Source organism: Heliangelus exortis, chromosome Z (assembly GCF_036169615.1).
Source record: "Heliangelus exortis chromosome Z, bHelExo1.hap1, whole genome shotgun sequence".
Lineage (NCBI taxonomy): Eukaryota > Metazoa > Chordata > Aves > Apodiformes > Trochilidae > Heliangelus > Heliangelus exortis.
The window spans coordinates 72,277,685-72,294,602 of record NC_092454.1 but is presented as its reverse complement, the minus strand read 5'-3'; the positions used below and the strand labels follow the sequence as shown (position 1 = coordinate 72,294,602).

At 35.8% G+C, this 16,918-nt stretch overlaps 1 protein-coding gene across 4 annotated transcripts in view; it reads left to right on the top strand.

Annotated features, from left to right (window-relative positions):
• KIAA0825 (KIAA0825 ortholog) overlaps nt 1-16,918 on the top strand; it is a 232,423-nt gene that overhangs the window by 106,115 nt on the left and 109,390 nt on the right. For 2 of the 4 annotated variants that reach the window (XM_071731889.1, XM_071731887.1), the window contains exons 14-18: nt 468-656; nt 1,661-1,894; nt 3,545-3,953; nt 9,176-9,332; nt 13,745-13,897. In XM_071731889.1, coding sequence (XP_071587990.1) covers nt 468-656; nt 1,661-1,894; nt 3,545-3,953; nt 9,176-9,332; nt 13,745-13,897 — 1,142 coding nt within the window. Of the gene's footprint in view, nt 1-467; nt 657-1,660; nt 1,895-3,544; nt 3,954-4,715; nt 4,776-9,175; nt 9,333-13,744; nt 13,898-16,918 lie in introns of those variants that run through there. The other 2 variants (XM_071731888.1, XM_071731890.1) reach the window with 2 other exon arrangements.

The following is a 16,918-nucleotide window of genomic DNA, read 5'->3' as shown; positions in this document are numbered from 1 at the left end:
GGGGAGTGTGCAGCTGCTAATTTTACTTATTTTATTTTATTTATTATTTTGTTATTTTAAATTTTTTATTTCATTTCAATTTTTTTTTAATCTTGTGACAACATGGTTAGAGGAGTTTGGCAGTAACAGTTTTTAGGTGGGTTCTGCAGCAGTAGAATTTACTTCTTACTGATAGTTAATAAATAATAAAATTCCAGTTTTATACTGAGTGCATTTTGCATTTAACAAGACATTTCCATAGTTTGTAAATATGCTTGAGTCTTGATTTTAATAGCTACATATAGCTCAGGAAGACAGTCAAATGATATTATGTGGAGGAAAATCAGATTTCCATATCTGTAAGTATTATTATCAATGTTTGAAATACTCAATATAGTATGCAGTTTGTTTTTATTAATACTATCTCTTACTATGAATGTGCATTAGTTGGAAATTACTGTAATAATTTCTTTTGTTTATTTTTGAAGGAAATGAAGTATTTAATTGTGATGAACAGAGTTCTCTCTCAGAGCAGATAAATAACAAACGGCCTGCTCTGGTTGAAACAATCTTCACAGTTTTATCTTACTGCACTTTATCACCCAAATCTCTTGCCATTGCTTTTGAGACATACATGGAACAAGAGCAGTTGTGGAATTTCTTATACACCATGACAGGTATTTAATTTGTTAATAAATATTTAAAACCTTGATGTTAAACCTTGTCATCTTTCAGATGCGTAGTGCATATTAATTTCGCTTTAATAAATCAAATGAAGTGACAGTAGCTTGCTTCAAAATTGCAGTTTAACTGAAGTGTTTGGAGCGATCAGGTCAGTGTAGGAGTGGTGAAAATCGTGAAGAAAGCAGAGGTTGCTGTCACCCAGGGTTCTGTGTCTGTCCTACCAACAGTCTGACAGCAGGAAGTTTCTGTAGCTCTCTACCAACACAGATCCTTTGTCTCTTTAGTAGCTCTAAACACTTGCCACCATTTAAGAAACAAAAAAGAGGAGAATGGGAAAAGAAAATGAAGGATGTCTTTTAAGGGAGGTGCAGCTGGGCTCCTGATTTTCCATGAAAAGGGAGAGGCACCTCCACAACCCGAGCAACTAATGCTGCCCCCAAGGAAAATGAGTATTGAGCCAGAGCAGAGAGGTGTGGGTTAGAAAGGTGATCTTGCAAATGATGTCACAAATGCAGGAAATCTTCAGAGAGCATAAAGGAAGGAAACAGGAGAATGCCAGAGGGGGAAACACAATCATGAGTGTCAACAACAAAGAAAACAATGGTGGTAAAAGTGCTCAGGTGTTCCTCAGTTTAAAATGGGATTGCAAAAGGTAGAAGTTTTGAGAGGAAGAAAAAAAAATACAGAAATGTTGCAGAAAGGCCACACAAAGAGGAATAAAACTTAGATCAGCAAAAAGTGCAGACAAGCTAAAGTATGAGCAAAAGAAATAAATTAAATTGTATTATTAGGCAGTACTGCATTGGGATGGTACAAGGTACTACATTGTTTTGCTTTATGTCTTCCCTTAATTTGTAACAGACCAACACATCTAAGTTACTATCAATCATAATGTTATTGCTTTTCTTTCTGTAAGAATTCTGAAACATTTCTTTCTGAAATAGATTTAGACAAATGACTACACTTAATGAATAATTAATAATTTTTCCTTCTGAAGTTTCCAGTTGTGGTGAGTCAGAGCCAGAGGTTATCAGATGCTTGAAGTTGACTTTGATTAATTCAGTCAAGGGTATAGTGAAGCAGATAATTTCCTTGATGCATTCTTGGGAGGCAACAGAAAACTATGGAACGTACCAGCACAAGCAAATCATTCCTGAAAGTTTACTGAAAACAGTTCCAAAGGAATGGAATTACACTCCTCGGGAAATGAAGAGAAAAGAATCTGGGAAATGTGAGTCAAACTTGTAAATTTTCCATAAAAAATTGTTACCACTTTAATAAATACATACCAAAGCTGAACAGTTAAGAGTTTGTGAGTTTTGCAGTTTGACAATGAGCAATCCTTTGTTTTTTAAAAAATACTGAGCTTTAAAGCTCAGTTCTTCTTTCTGGAGGCTAACACCCAACATGCACAAACAAGCTTTTAAAAATTATCAGTACAGAAGTGCTGATAATAACAGTACTGGAAATGCTTTGAGCATTTCTGGCAGGAATAAGGTGGGATTCAAAGTGCAATGTCTATACTCAAGTCTTAATGGCTGTAACCAGGTCTTGACTTTCTTGTCAGTCGGGGCTGTTATAATTCAGATAGAGAATGGTGACTGAAATGATAACAATTTACTCATCCCAACTTTACAGCTCAGGATTTTCTGTTTGAATAGCACTGAAAGCATTAGGGAATATGCCACTCTTTGGTTGCTGGAACAGTTACTGAAAAAGCAATAATATTTGTAATAGGAGATGTTTTGAAGGGATCAGTGTAAAGCTGATTTCTGGTGTATTCTTTCATAGTCCACTGTGCCTAAAGCCTCCCATTATTTCAAAGGCTGGTTCCTGGAAACTTTTTACCATAAATTTATTGCCACCAAAATATTTCTTGAGTATTATCAGAACAGTCTCTTGAGTATTATCAATGAAGTATATTCTGGCATATGTAGATGGCTGACAAGCCAGAGCATCAAGCCATTCTTTCTTTCTTTCCATATATCTTGAGGCAGATTTATGCAGCAATGTGCTCACTGCAATCTTCCTTTAATATAAAACTTACATGGCTGTTTCAGGCTATTTTCTAAATATGCAATGATATGCTAGCTGAGAGGTAAGGCCCAGACATAGTGACAAACTGGTTATGTGACACTTAGAACAGATCCTGCATATTGTTGATTTTTTTTTTTTAATATATGAGTTGAGAATACAAGTGCAAGGAGTCAGGTGGGTTTTCTTGTTTATTTTGGCTTGGTTGAAAACTTGGCTCCATACTGTTGATCATGTTTTGGTAGATTTTAATCATTTTAGCCATGTCTTGGTTTTTGAGTAGCCAATTTTCTGCAGTTACTTCTGTAGCTACTTTTAATAAATGGAATTTTTAAAATCCAGTGCTGTATAGGTTGCATGCTTATATAAAAGCTTATGAACTGAAGTTCTGAAGGCTTGAACACAGAAAGGTGTTCTGTGAATAAACCTAAGGATTATTTATGTCTGTAATGTCCAGAGACACTTGGTGCAATGCTCCAGTCTTGAAGTTGAAAATTTCAGCACTTCAGTTTTGAAGACAACTTCACCATTCAGAATACCTGTGTGTTGTCTTTTTCATTTATTCTATAATAACTATGCACAGCAGGACTAATTGTTAAGACAGTCACAGCCTGAATTCTAAATTTTCTAGGTTCTCTGTTTTCAATTCATGTTATTGTTTAGATTTTGTGGGATTTATGTGGAGGAAGCACAATAGAAGTCAAGCTACGGTGTTGAGTGCTTAAGCTTTTTACCCATTTTCAGTACAAAAGAAAGTTAGAAATTATCATACAACATTCAGAAGCATGCTGTGATAGAACTAGAATGTTAATGTTAATCATATCTTCTTTTCTTTCTTTTTTTTAAGGCTTCACAAGGCTTGCAGCTCAGGCAGTATCTATTGTAATCAGCAAGTTACCTACAGTGATTGCATGTTTGCCTCCCCCAATTAAGTACTTCTTTTTTCTGGCTGAGAGAAAAATGTCAAGAAACTTTGCTGAATTGAAGAAAGCTGGTCTGCTTGTCTGGAACTTGATTGTAATTATATGTCGGATATTTGAGGATGGAAATACTGCAGAACTTTTAACAGGTGCAACGCTTGACAGGTGGAGCAAAGAAAAACTCAGTTTAGTTCGTGTGTGCTTAGAAAGCATTATGGGAAAACAGAAAAGTGGCCCTAAGCAAGTGACCCAGAAGGTTATACAAAGCATTGAGCAGCAAAGACCAAACTGGATTGAGAGCCAGTTGCTGAAGGCAAGAAAATTAAGCATAGGCTGGTAAGAACATTTTTCAAGTGCTTGTGTTTGTTCTGTGTTTTACTGGATTATTGGCACGTTTATGGATGTAGCTCAATATAGAAAAGGAGGAGATTAACAGTGATTGTATGTGAAATGGATTAGTTCTTAATATTGATGGATTTATAGCATGTTTCCTGCAATTGCAGTGCTCTGTTGACACAGTAAACTGTGGCTCCTTCATCAGAACAGTGTCTTCATATTGAGAGATTTTGGATTTGTGGCCAAAGTAGTTGGTGTATTGTTCACAACATGAAGCAGGTATGCTGTGTAGAAGGCAGCACAATGTACTTAAAAGATAATTTTGCTATGGTGATTTAATTAAGAGGGACTGTGAAAAGCTTTCAGTGTTCATCTGTGATTAAACAGTAAGTATACTTCATTTTAAAACATAACAAACCCTGAGGGCAAGTAGGATATATCAAAACAGGACAAGGAGAGTACCCTGCTGTGCTTTTCTGAGGAAGTATCAACCTTCCCTGCAGATTTGACATTAAAGTCCAAGTTTTAGATGTTTTAATGTTTAAATGTTTTAAATCCTTACAATGATTTTTCAAGAAATTCTGTAGATGCCAATGTGTTCCCAGCCCAATCTGGTTTAATGTTGAAATTGTGTACCACTCTATAAAAACACTATTCATCAGCCTTCCAGTATTAGATTTATTTGAATGGCGTGATTTACTGAATTAAATTGTTGAATACTGAAAGTGAGACTGCTTTTCCTACTAAATAATTTTCTTGAAGGTTACAGTTGTTGCTGTCCTGACAGCAAGTAACCAAATGAACAAAGGGAATGGTGACCTGAGGTCAGAATCACTGATATTGTGCAGTGTTTCAAGGGATAGGATCTTGTTTCTGGAAGGAGTCAGAGAACATGAGCAGCACTCAGCAGCAACAGTTCCATCTGAATGCTCATTGACATTGACCTTTGTAATCTTTACATTTCCATTTAATACTAATTTACAAGCACTAATCCAGTGATTAAAAGATTGAAGCCAGATGCCAGTGTCTGAAAGAGTCATGGAATGAAAGCCCCATAATGATAATGTGTAAATTGATACTTAACAGAATGGTTCCATAATAAAATTTCTCATGTCACTGAAAGAATAGGTCTTCCTTAAGTAATACAAATGAGGGGTAAGGCAGTACTGTGGATAACCTCCAGAAGCTAAAAATTCAATACTTGCACTAGTTCTGAAGCTGAGAATTTTAAACTCCCTCCATAAGGTACTTTAAACTCCCTCTCTTTATACTAATGTATATATTATATACACTCTATAATATACTACTCTGTTTTCTACCATTCCACAAAAAATTCTCTATTCAAGCATCAGAGTGTGGGAAACAAGTGTGCAAAAAATGTATTCTGTTTGTGCACAGTGTCAGCCACCGTGAAAACTAGTTTGAGGCTCCTAATTTTAAGCTTAAAAAAGTGAAGAATGTATTACCTGCCCTCCAAGTGAGTAGTTCTGTGATGCAGTTATGAAACTAAGTCCCCTGGCTTCAACAAGATTTCTGCAAAAGAAATCAATGGTTTATTTTTCCATTTAATATTCAAATATGATGAGTCAGTTTCTGGGGGAAAAAAATAACCTAGTTAATATATAGCTGAAATAGTCATTGTAGATATAAAATATTGTCATAAATTCAAATTATACATTTAATTTAAATAAATAAATAAAAATAAAAAGAAAATATTAATTAAGGCTGAAATTCAGATATCAATTAAACCAAATAACTGTCACATACTCGCTGATCATACAAGCAGATCTTTCAAGAGGAGACTTGTGGTTACAGGATTTGTTGGAAATGGGAATGCTTGTATTTGGAAATATAAACTGGTGTAAAATGGTGTTCCTTTCCATAAATAAGGTATTTTCTGAGTAAATATGTGCACACACATTTTAATATATATATTGGTATTATAATATATAGTGTACATATATTGGTATTGTTATAAAATTATTATATATATAATACATATAACATATAATATATATTAATTACATATATATTTATACATATATACATGTATATATGTATATACATATATATACATATACATACACATTTTAATATATAGGTATTATAATATATAGTATATATATTGGTATTATTATAAAATTATTATATATAATACATATAACATATAACATATATTATAATATATATTAATTACATCCAACCCAGCTAATTCTATGATTCTATGATTTTATGATTTAATTAAGAGGGACTGTGAAAAGCTTTCAGTGTTCATCTGTGATTAAACAGTAAGCATACTTCATTTTAAAACATAACAAACCCTGAGGGCAAGTAGGATATATCAAAACAGGACAAGGAGAGTACCCTGCTTATATATATAATAAGCAGTATATATAATTAATATATATTATATGTTATATTATATGTATTATACTATATATATTGGTATTTATACATTATTTATATTGGTTCCTCTATTTTTAATAGATTCAGTGTGTGGAAGAAAAAAAAAAAAGTAACTATAAAGTTCAAGAATGTGTTTGGGATTCACCTATAGAATTCTAATTTTTATAGATATTTTTTATCAATAAGGCTTTGCTCAGTTTTGCTTTATGCTACTGTTATCAGGACTTCTTAAAAAAAAAAAAAAAAAAAAAAAAAAGTCTGAATATCTTAGGCTTTATCCCACGGTGGCATACAAATATAGCTTAGTTTTTAGGGAAATTTGAAAAAACAATCTTCAGGGAAAGGTTGAGAGCGTGGCAGTTGTATGCATTGCCTCTCTTGTGTACTATTACTATTACTATTCATTAAAATAACCTTCACTTTATGGCAGCAGCAGAGCTGTAAGCAGTCAGGTTGGGTTATGGAGAACGTGCATCCCGAGAAGAAAAGAAACATCTGCCTTTGCAAAGTAATTTGTGGAGCTGAAGATTATTGTTTTTCATCACGGTGACCCTGACTTTGCTGGCTGGGTGCATACACAGATGAAGATGAATGCAGTTATTCCTTGGCTGAGGGCTGCCTCTTCCAGGGCACATTCTCCCTAATGACATGATTGATAGGCAGTCCCAAATCCAGAGAGGAACTCATTAATCACACCACTGACTGAATCCAATCATCTGCTTCACCTGCACGCTGACAGCCAGGGAAGGATACAACTGACAGGAGCTGAAGAGGAGGCAGCAGTGTGCCCAGGTGGCCAAGAAGGCCAAGGGCATCCTGGGCTGGCTCAGGAACAGCGTGGCCAGCAGGTCCAGGGAAGGGATTCTGCCCCTGTGCTCAGCCCTGGGGAGGCCAGAGCTTGAGTCCTGTGTCCAGTTCTGGGCCCCTCAGCTCAGGAAGGAGCTTGAGGTGCTGGAGCAGGTCCAGAGAAGAGCAAGGAGGCTGGGAAGGGATCCAGCACAAGTCCTGTGAGGAAGGGCTGAGGGAGCTGGGGGTGTTGAGGCTGGAGAAGAGGAGGCTCAGGGGAGACCTCATCACTCTCTGCAACTCCCTGAAAGGAGGTTGGAGCCAGGGGGAGGTCGGGCTCTGCTCCCAGGCAGGTATCAGTAAGACAGGAACCCATGATCTTAAGAATTTTTTCCTAATATCCAACCTAAACCTCCCCTGGCAGAGCTTAGGCTTAGGCTCTGCCAGGGGAGGTTTAGGTTGGATATTAGGAAAAAATTCTCTACAGAGAGGGTGCTCAGCCATTGGAATGGGCTGCCCAGGGAAGGGGTGGATTCTCCATCCCTGGAGATATTTCAAAAGAGCCTGGATGTGGCACTCAGTGCCATGGGCTGGGAACCACGGGGGGAGTGGAGCAAGGGTTGGACTTGATGAGCTCTGAGGTCCCTTCCAACCCAGCCCATTCTAGGATTCCATGAATTTGGGTGCTGACACTGATGCACTCCTTTGTCAAGAGGTCCTCAGCTTTTTTCAATGTCAGTGGCTAAGGATCCAGAACAAAAATTCAGGTTTCAACTCTACATGGCGTTGAACAAGCATCCTTTAAGTGTACTTTAATTTTAAAGATCAGCTTTTCTGTAAAAGACACTGTAGAAGCAGAATCTCACTTCCATTCAGCAAAGGGCAAAATTAGAGTTTATATTTTGAAACTCTTGGCTCTGTAGGATGTTCTGGAGCTGCATGTGGAAGCAATATCAGCTTTAATGTCCAGCAGCTGTGTAGCATTTAAATGAGCCTGCAGGTCTGTGGCAACTTTCAGAACTAACTTTGTGGCACACTTTCTACAGTAATACAGTAATCCACAATTTACAGCCACGTGTAGGATGATGTTTTGCTTGGTTGGTTTTTGTTTTTATCTTAATTCTAAAAAAAAATTTTTTTTTTTTTTTTTTTTTTTTTTTTAATTCAGAATGCTTCTTGGGTAGATTTTAAATTAATCCCATAATAACTGTATGGATTGATAATATATTTTGCTGGTCTTTCAACTTCTTGAGTGTCTGTGTCAAGGTGCCACCATATCTCTGTGTTGCAGCTCCAACATTTGAATAAAAGAATCGGGCTTAGCACTTATTTCTTAACACTTTATCACTGTAAAATGCTAAGCAAGTACAGAGCTGGTGACATATTTGTATGCAGAGAGAACACTCTAACAATGGTCAGAGTTTTGAATTCACATTTTCCAAGTCATTTGGGTCTGTAACCTTCAAAATTTTTTTTGTAGCAGCTTCAGATAATTCTTTGAAGAAGAAAATCAAGGGACAATACAGGGCAAAAAGTGCAACAAGTGGCAAATAGGTACCTTTGAAATGGTTACCACCATACCAGTGGGAAGAAAAAAGACTTCAATTTAAAAACTTCTAACCTATACTTAGAGTAATGGCTACCTTTCTGACATGCTAATTAGGCTTTAATATCTGCAGCGACAGGCAAAGAAAAATGTACAAAAGATCGAATGCAAATGCCATTTCTGCTCGCAAGGATACTTCTCTAGTGGAAAAGAAAATAATTTGTTAAAAAATATTTGCTCCTTGCATATCCTTAAAGAAAGTTTAATCTGGAAGATTAAAACGATTTAAAATTCATAAAGAAATAATGTGTATGTATCAAGGCTTCAGAAGTCACTTTAAAGCAACATTTGCTGTGTGTGGTTCTAATGTCTCTAACTTCTTTTATCATGCATTTTTAGGTGAGTAAGTATTAATATTTTGATTTTTTTTTTTTTTCTTTTAGAAAAATAACCTGAGAATATTGGTATCTTTTCTACCTTTTAGTGGCTCAGTCTCAGCAGGAAGCTCAACGCTGGAGGAAGGGGGTTTTGCACTGGGATTCACTGAGCAGAAAATAAACATGATGGTCCTGGATATCTGCCACAAACCAGGTGGCAGCGAGTACCTGAGGCAAATTTATCACATCATCCGGCTCAATGAGGTAGGGAAACGGCCTTTTTACCGAGCAATTAGGTGTGTACTGGCCTGAGGCAGCGTCTGCTGGCAGCCAAGGGTTAGTCAAGGAGGTGATAATGCTTCTTAAAGTCAATACGAAATCTTATATTCTTTTGTAATGGAATCCGGTTCAGTTTGGGCTTTTTCTGCATTTGTAGGGAAAAGATTACTTTATGGGAAACAATGTGGGTTTTATTTATGTGCTTAAGCAGTAGTACGGCTCATAAAATTCCTTTAGTATTGTAGGCTGTGGATACATTTTAAGAGTTTGAAAACAAAAAAAAAAAAAAAAAAGGGGGGGAAAAAGAGGAAAAAAAAATCAAAGTAGCAAGACTGTTGGAAAAACAACCGTTGCAGGAAGTAAAATAAAATCTGGTAAATCAATCCTCCTGATTTAAAAACAAAGGAGCAAACCCTGCAGGGGGACTGAGGAAGTAAATGCATCTGCATGAAAACCTTACTTAATCCAGATAACTCTGCTCAAAAGTGCTTTCAAAATTACAGTAAACAAATGCAGATTTGTTTGCTACACATGGAGCGTGGGTAATGCAAAGGAATTATCTCATTTCTAAGGCTGTACTAAATTGCTCCAGGTTGCCAAATGCATTCTGTTTTTACACACTGAAATAAACACAGGTTTGCTTAAATTGTGTGATCACATAGACCTACGCAGCTTCATTAAGAAAGTTCTGTTTATTTGCTTTAATTACTAAATTGCTACTCCTTGAATGCATAAGCAGGTGCTGTTAAGATAATTGCAAGTGTACAGAAGTGTTATAAAACAGGAGGCAGATATAAGCACAGGCCAAGATTTTTCTTTTGGAAAAAATAAAAAAAAAAAATGATAGCAAACAAGCCATTAAGCAGCTATGTCCATGTGAGGGAAAAACAGAGCATCTCAGCACTGGCACTGTGCTGAAAATCAGAGCAACTGTTCATTCCCTAAGTATAGGCTTAAAAGAAACCTTTTTGCATCTGCATTTGGAATCTTTAGAGGCAGTGTAAGCATCTATGCAGAGATGGCAGCCTAATATTAATACGATACAGGATCTTTTCAAGCTTCAAACAAATGGTTCAGGAAGTGAAGCGAAAATTATTACTCTAATACAGTTCAAACAAAACCTTTTCACCTGGAGCACATTCAGGAGTGCTCTTAAGTATAATGGAGCAGGGAAAAAGGTGATGAGCAAGGCTTCCAAAAATAGTGTGTAATCCAGGAGTTAGGGCAGTCACCAAGGGGACAGGATGTGCAGGCTCAAACCTTTATTCTGCCTAGTTTAGACCAGGGAACGAAATCTGCATCTCTCACATCCAAACCATCTCCCCAGACACTTAGTTAGACCATTAGCTACCAGCATGGAATTCTGTCTTTTTTCTTTTTTTTTTCTCTTTTTTTTTTCTTATTTTTTTTCTTTTTTTTTTTTTCTTTTTTTTTTTCCCCTGATGCAGTTGTTTCACCTTGTAGAAATCGCTGAAAAACTCCATTCTGTAACTTCTAGGGTCAAAAATAGAATCATACTCTAGCTGAAGGGGTAGAATGCCCATATTGGGTTCTGGAGACCCTGATCCAAGATGTGACTCCTGTGAGTATTGGGTTATTTATACAAAGTGGAGCAGCTCCAATAGGAGGGAAGAGGCTGAGAGAATTAGGTGGAAGAGGGACTTTCGCCTGGCTTTCCACATCCCAGGTGTCTCTCCTTGAATTTCTGCTGCTAGTAAGAGCTTTGTTAAATATAGAACATTTCTCAGTGGAAAAAACTGTCTTGCTTTTAGAAAAGTAATCCTGACCAGCTTGACTCACAGAAAACGTGTTACTTCACATTGCCTTTGAAGCCAATACACAACACTTCAATGCCTAAGCATGGTGTTATGACAATGTATTTTTCAATATTATTTTTCATAACTTAGATTTTGTCTAGTGTGAATACCAAGAATACCTGAATACCAAGAAACAGACATGATTATCTCCTCAAAGGTCCATCCTTTTGTTTGGAGACTCCTTGGGCTGTCAAGGGATTGTGTTCTTAGAATTAGTTTTAGTTATTAACCTACACTGCTTAATAATTGTGTGTGAATAGAGAGCGAAATTATGAGACAGAAAATTGTTGCTCTCAGTAATTTTCCTTAGAAAAGAAGGGGGAAAGGGGTATAGGTTCTTGGAAGCTGTATTTGGAAATAGTTTTATGGTGTCATAAAGGTCTAGAACTCAAAACAGCCTACAGTCCTTCCTGTATTTACGGAAAAGAAAAATAATTTTAAAAATAAATAATTTTAACTGTTTAATAATTTTTGAAAGTGTTTTTGACTACTGGCTGCCAAAGAGAAACCAAGTCTCATGAGCTGTGAGGCTCAATAAAACTCTGTCTGCTTGGTTCCATGCCCAGCCACTGATAGTGAGGATACAGCTCACGTGTTTACCACCGTGATTTAATTTCTCCTTCTTTTCACGTTTTTGAAATGTGAAATTTTGAAATGTGTGTACAGTATGTACTGCACTTAAGAGCTCCTCCAACACTGTAAAATAAATATCTATGTCACAACATAAATCTGGAGTATTCCAAAGGCAGATAAAAGCCCATATTTGGCTACCTCTCAAATGTTCAAATCCTAGGAAGCATGGACAGATATTTCCAATATGTCTACAGCAAAAACAAGAGAATCACAGGATGGTTTGGGTTGGAAGAGACCTTAGAGAGCATCCAGTTCCCATCCCCTGTGATGGGCTGGTGCATCTTCAGCCAGACCAGGTTGCTCCAAGCCCCATCCAGCCTGGCCTTCAGCACTGGAAGGATTTTCTTCTGCTGGCTCTGTGACACCCAGATTTTGTGAAAATGTGTGAATGGAAGGTGGGCAGTATGTTTATGAAAAATACATAAAAATAGGTTTGGAATAATACCCTTCACTATGAGTTTAAAAGCCTTTTTATGGCATGAAATCATGAATGAATTGGGGGGAAAAAAAAAAAAAAGCAAAAAATGACACTTTTGTAGGCTAGGGAAATATAGGTAAGGGGATGGATTTTGCTCTTGTCTTCAAGAAAAAAAAATCTGATTTTTTTTTTTTTTTTTTTAAATACAGTTAGATGAATTTTTTGTTGTCTTAGTCATGACTATTGGCTGACACCAGCAGAGACTACTGCTTCTCTTGTCCTTGTGCTTTCCCAGTCCTAGGCCCCCCTTTGTATAGCAGGAGAAATTCTGTGGATTGTTTATTTGGCTGAAACTTTTTATTTTTTTTTTGTCTTTTTTTCTTCCTGGCTGATTTCACAACATGTGGTGGTGCCAACACAAGGGAGAAACATCTACAGTCTATGTGGGTGGGGAGGGAACTTGTGCCTTTCAGGCCAGACCACACTTGGATCAGTTAAACCAAAGATGAAATTATTTCTTCAGAAAAACCTGCTGAGGAGCACAGGGTGTGTTGGCAGGTGGTTCCCTCACCTGCATCTGAAATTTTTTGTCATCTCATAGTACTGAAAAGTAAGAGGAGCATTTGCATCCACCCATCTTGAAGACTCACCTTGAGTACTTGCTCAGTGTTATGGCAATCCTGTCATTAAGGACTTCATTTTAATAACAATAAACTGTTTAATCACACCAGTTCTTCCAGCAAATAGGTCTGTAAGTGTTTCATTATCCAGCTCTTCATGAAATGGTTCTATTTAATCAAAACACTTTATTGGCATGCAATGATGATTTATTTACATAGTAGTTTAGAAGTGAAAACAGAAAAGATTGTGGCCAAAATAATCATGTGTCTGTTACAGCATAGTTTCTAAAATTGCCATTTAAATAATAAATTACTTCTAGTCATTGAATGCCTAAACCATTAAAAATAGCTTTGAGGAATGGGAGAATATTTACTTCCTGTGTTTAAAAAACCATTTTCAACATGTTCATCTAACAAATAATTTAAAGTCATATAGCAACTATTTAACTCAGTCCAAAAATAGCTTTAAATATTCATGTATACTTTGACTATTACTATATAGAATAACCATCATACACTGGAACTGCTCATAGAAAACATTTGTTTTTCACTTCCAGTAACATATATATTAAATGAGGACTCATACACATAATTTGATGACAATTTCAAGACAGTTGGTTACATTACTCTCATATGTTTCTATGGGAGGGCTGTTCATGGAGCCATCCCATAATAGATGGGATTTAATTTATTTAAATTTATTTATTTAAATTTTTTAAAAAATTTATTTCTGTTATGTAATGGTGTTACTCTTAAAAAGGTAAGAGATGATGTGTTCTTGTCTTTAATATTAGGAACTTTTATCAAGCACACTGTGAAGTTATGCTTGAAGAGCAAATTTCACTTAGAGGACGAGGTGGAATATACTGGTTTTTTGTTTGGTTTTTATTTTTCTTTTTCTTCCAAAAGGAGTATTTGAAAGAGCAGCTGTCTTGTGAGAATTCTTCTGAAGATGATACCTCAAGTCACTGCCTGCCTATGAGGCTGAAGGGCAGAGAAGAGCAGCCTGGCTTCAACCCTTTCCAGGTCTACAGAAAATCCTGTGCAAAGGTGTTCAATCAGGTTTGTAAAAATCTTAAACCTTGGTTACAGTGCAATTTCTACTTGTCAGTCTCACCATGATCATCATAATGACAGAGATGAAATTATGAAACCTGAATTAATTGCATGGGTTCACATTTGATGAAGTGCAAAGGAATATTATCACTCAGGAGTCTAATGAGGGCACCCTCTACAATAGCATGGTGTTCAAAAAACCATTATTGTCCTTTTCTTTAATAAGAATTATTGCTTGTAAGGGCAATTTGCATTTACTTAGACTTTCTCTGTTAGTTCAGTATGGTGAAGGAAGGGCCATTAGCAGCAGTGACATTTATTACATCTCTGTAATGGTACATAGGGCTGGTCTTAGCTCTTTGAAAAGTCATGGCAAAACTCCAAGTGCACATTAAGAATCTTTCTGACAACTCTTTCTCAGAAATATTGAGCAGTGAGGTAGAGGATGCTTTGGAAATACAGAGATTTAACAGAACAGTGGGAATAAGCAGGGGGAAAAAACACCACAAAATGGAAGTGTCAGTTTTTCTGCTATTCATTCAGCCATGTCAGTGATATGTAAAGGATTATAATTTACTTATGGAAACTACTTTCTTGATACTGTAAGAGTTAAAAGAAAATAAGCCTACTTGCTTAACTCTTTGTTGGAGAACCACATGACCATTCCACAAAATTATATGTAGTTTTTCGTAGCACTTAGATATTTAAAAAAAAAAAACACCAGTGTTTCTCTCTTCTTCCTAATCCATCATCTGCAGCTTTTATTCTACCCCTCAATTTCCAGTATTTAAAAATTGGTGGTATTTCAGTGGTATGAAATTCACTTTAAAGACTTGTGGTAGAAGACATCCATTTTCAGTACAACTCTGCTTTTAAGCAGCGTATTATCCTTTCATAGTTTTTAGCATTTTGGACCATTTCACCAGGTGTATTGCTCTAAAATAAATCTAGTTTGTTTTTTGGGGGGATTGGTTGTTCATTGTTTAGGGTTTTTTTCCCCTGCTTGTGCAACAAATGCTTAATCATTGTCCTGTTGCTAAAAAAGTGTTAATATTCTGAAAAAAAAAAAAAAAAAAATACCAATTTTGAGAGGCTGCTGACTCCAGAAGAATATGCTTTAAAAATATCTTTCTTTTCTTCTCCCACTAGCACCTTTATGTATCTTCTAAACTGTCAGAATTTAAGGGGCTGCAGAATCAGTCCAATTTGAAATGCAGAAAATACTTTACCATGCCTCAATTCACTATTCATTAATAGTGTGGTGGAATAAGACCTTCAGGTAGTGACAACTCAGGGCAGAATTCTCCTGCTAGATGATAGGTTTGCAGTGCTCTATTAATCAACAGATGACAAGGGAGAGTTCATAAAATATTGCTCTGATTTTTGCAAACTTTTGGCATGAGGTCTACTACCTGAAAATGGGAAGGTGTCTTAAAATTAAAAGAAAAAGAAGCAAACCATGGACCCTAACGTGTTAACCCAGTTGTTGACAGTGACAGACTTATATCCTCACCTCAGTAATATTTTTAATTATTTAGTCCCCTTTACCATAAAATTGCACATTTATTTAGTGCAATTCTTGTTGGTCTTTATAGCTCAGTGTTTGGTTCCCTGTGAAAGATGTGGAAGATGCCAGAGCACTGGCAAGGAACAATTACTCTTCTTCAAAGGATCTACTTCTTCTTATATTCATTTCTCACTGGTTGGAAACTGCTATGGAGCTTAGGGGTTTATCATACATTATTAATTTCTTGATTTAAAAAAAAAAAAAAAATCTGTTGGAACTAGATGTGGTTTTAATATATTCACTAATGTTTTATCCTTTCAGAAATTCCAAGTACCAACAAGCTACAAGTTTCACAACATGTTTTGTCAAGGAGTTAATTATGAATTGCTTTTACAGCTTTTCTCTCAGAAGACCCAATATTGCTTGTGAGTCCAGAGAGCTGGTTCAGGTCTAAACAGGGAATGTATGTGTTACACTACACTAGAATCATAATATATAATAATATAATTTATAACATTTACACTGCAGAGTCTCTTAGCTTCCTCAGTGGAAGATTTCTTCATCTAACCTATTTCATTAGCTTTCTGGAAGTTGATTTGTAATAAAGTTTCCATTTATTTGTTGTTGATATAAAAATAATTATGTGTACATATATGTAAAAAAAATACATATACATACATAAAAAGTGGCTGACTTTTCTCTTCTGAAGTTTTTCTAAATTGTCCCTATTTTGTCAAATTTAGCAAGATGCTTAATCATAATTCCACAATTAAATATAACTTATAACAAGACAGGAGAACATTTGCACTACAGAGTCTCTTAGCTTCCTCAGTGGAAGATTTCTTAATATAACTTATTTCATTAGCTTTCTGGAAGTTGATTTGTAATAAAGTTTCCATTTATTTTTTGTTGATATAAAAATAATTATGTGTACATATATGTAAAAAAAAAAAATATATATATATAATACATAAAAAGTAGCTGACTTTTCTCTTCTGAAGTTTTTCTAAATTGTCCCTATTTTGTCAAATTTAGCAAGGTGCTTAATCATAATTCCTGTGAATTCCACTACCCCTGAAACAAAGACCACTGAACTGCTGTTTTTAAGATCAACCCTAGCATCTTTATTCTCGACATGTAAATTTCCTACCTTCCACCCTCTAGTTCAGTAGCTGGTTCTAGGAAGTGTGTCATTTATGTTAACAATTCAGCCACTTCATTCTTACATTCCTGTAAAAATCTTGAATAATCACCATCTGGTCCTAGGAACTTGTTGCTCTTGATTTTATCAATTTGTCCTGACACCTCAATCTCTGCCAGTGCTGCTGCTCCTCTGTTGTCTAATAAGATGAAGCCTAGGCTAAGCAACTCAACAGTATCAATGAAGTAAAATACTAGAAGGAAATTATTTTCTTTTCCTGCAGAGACTTTTTTTCAAACTAATCCTTTATTTTTTCACAGAATGGATCAGTCTGGTGAACTGAATTATATCTGGTACACTTATAAATATTCGTTTTTTG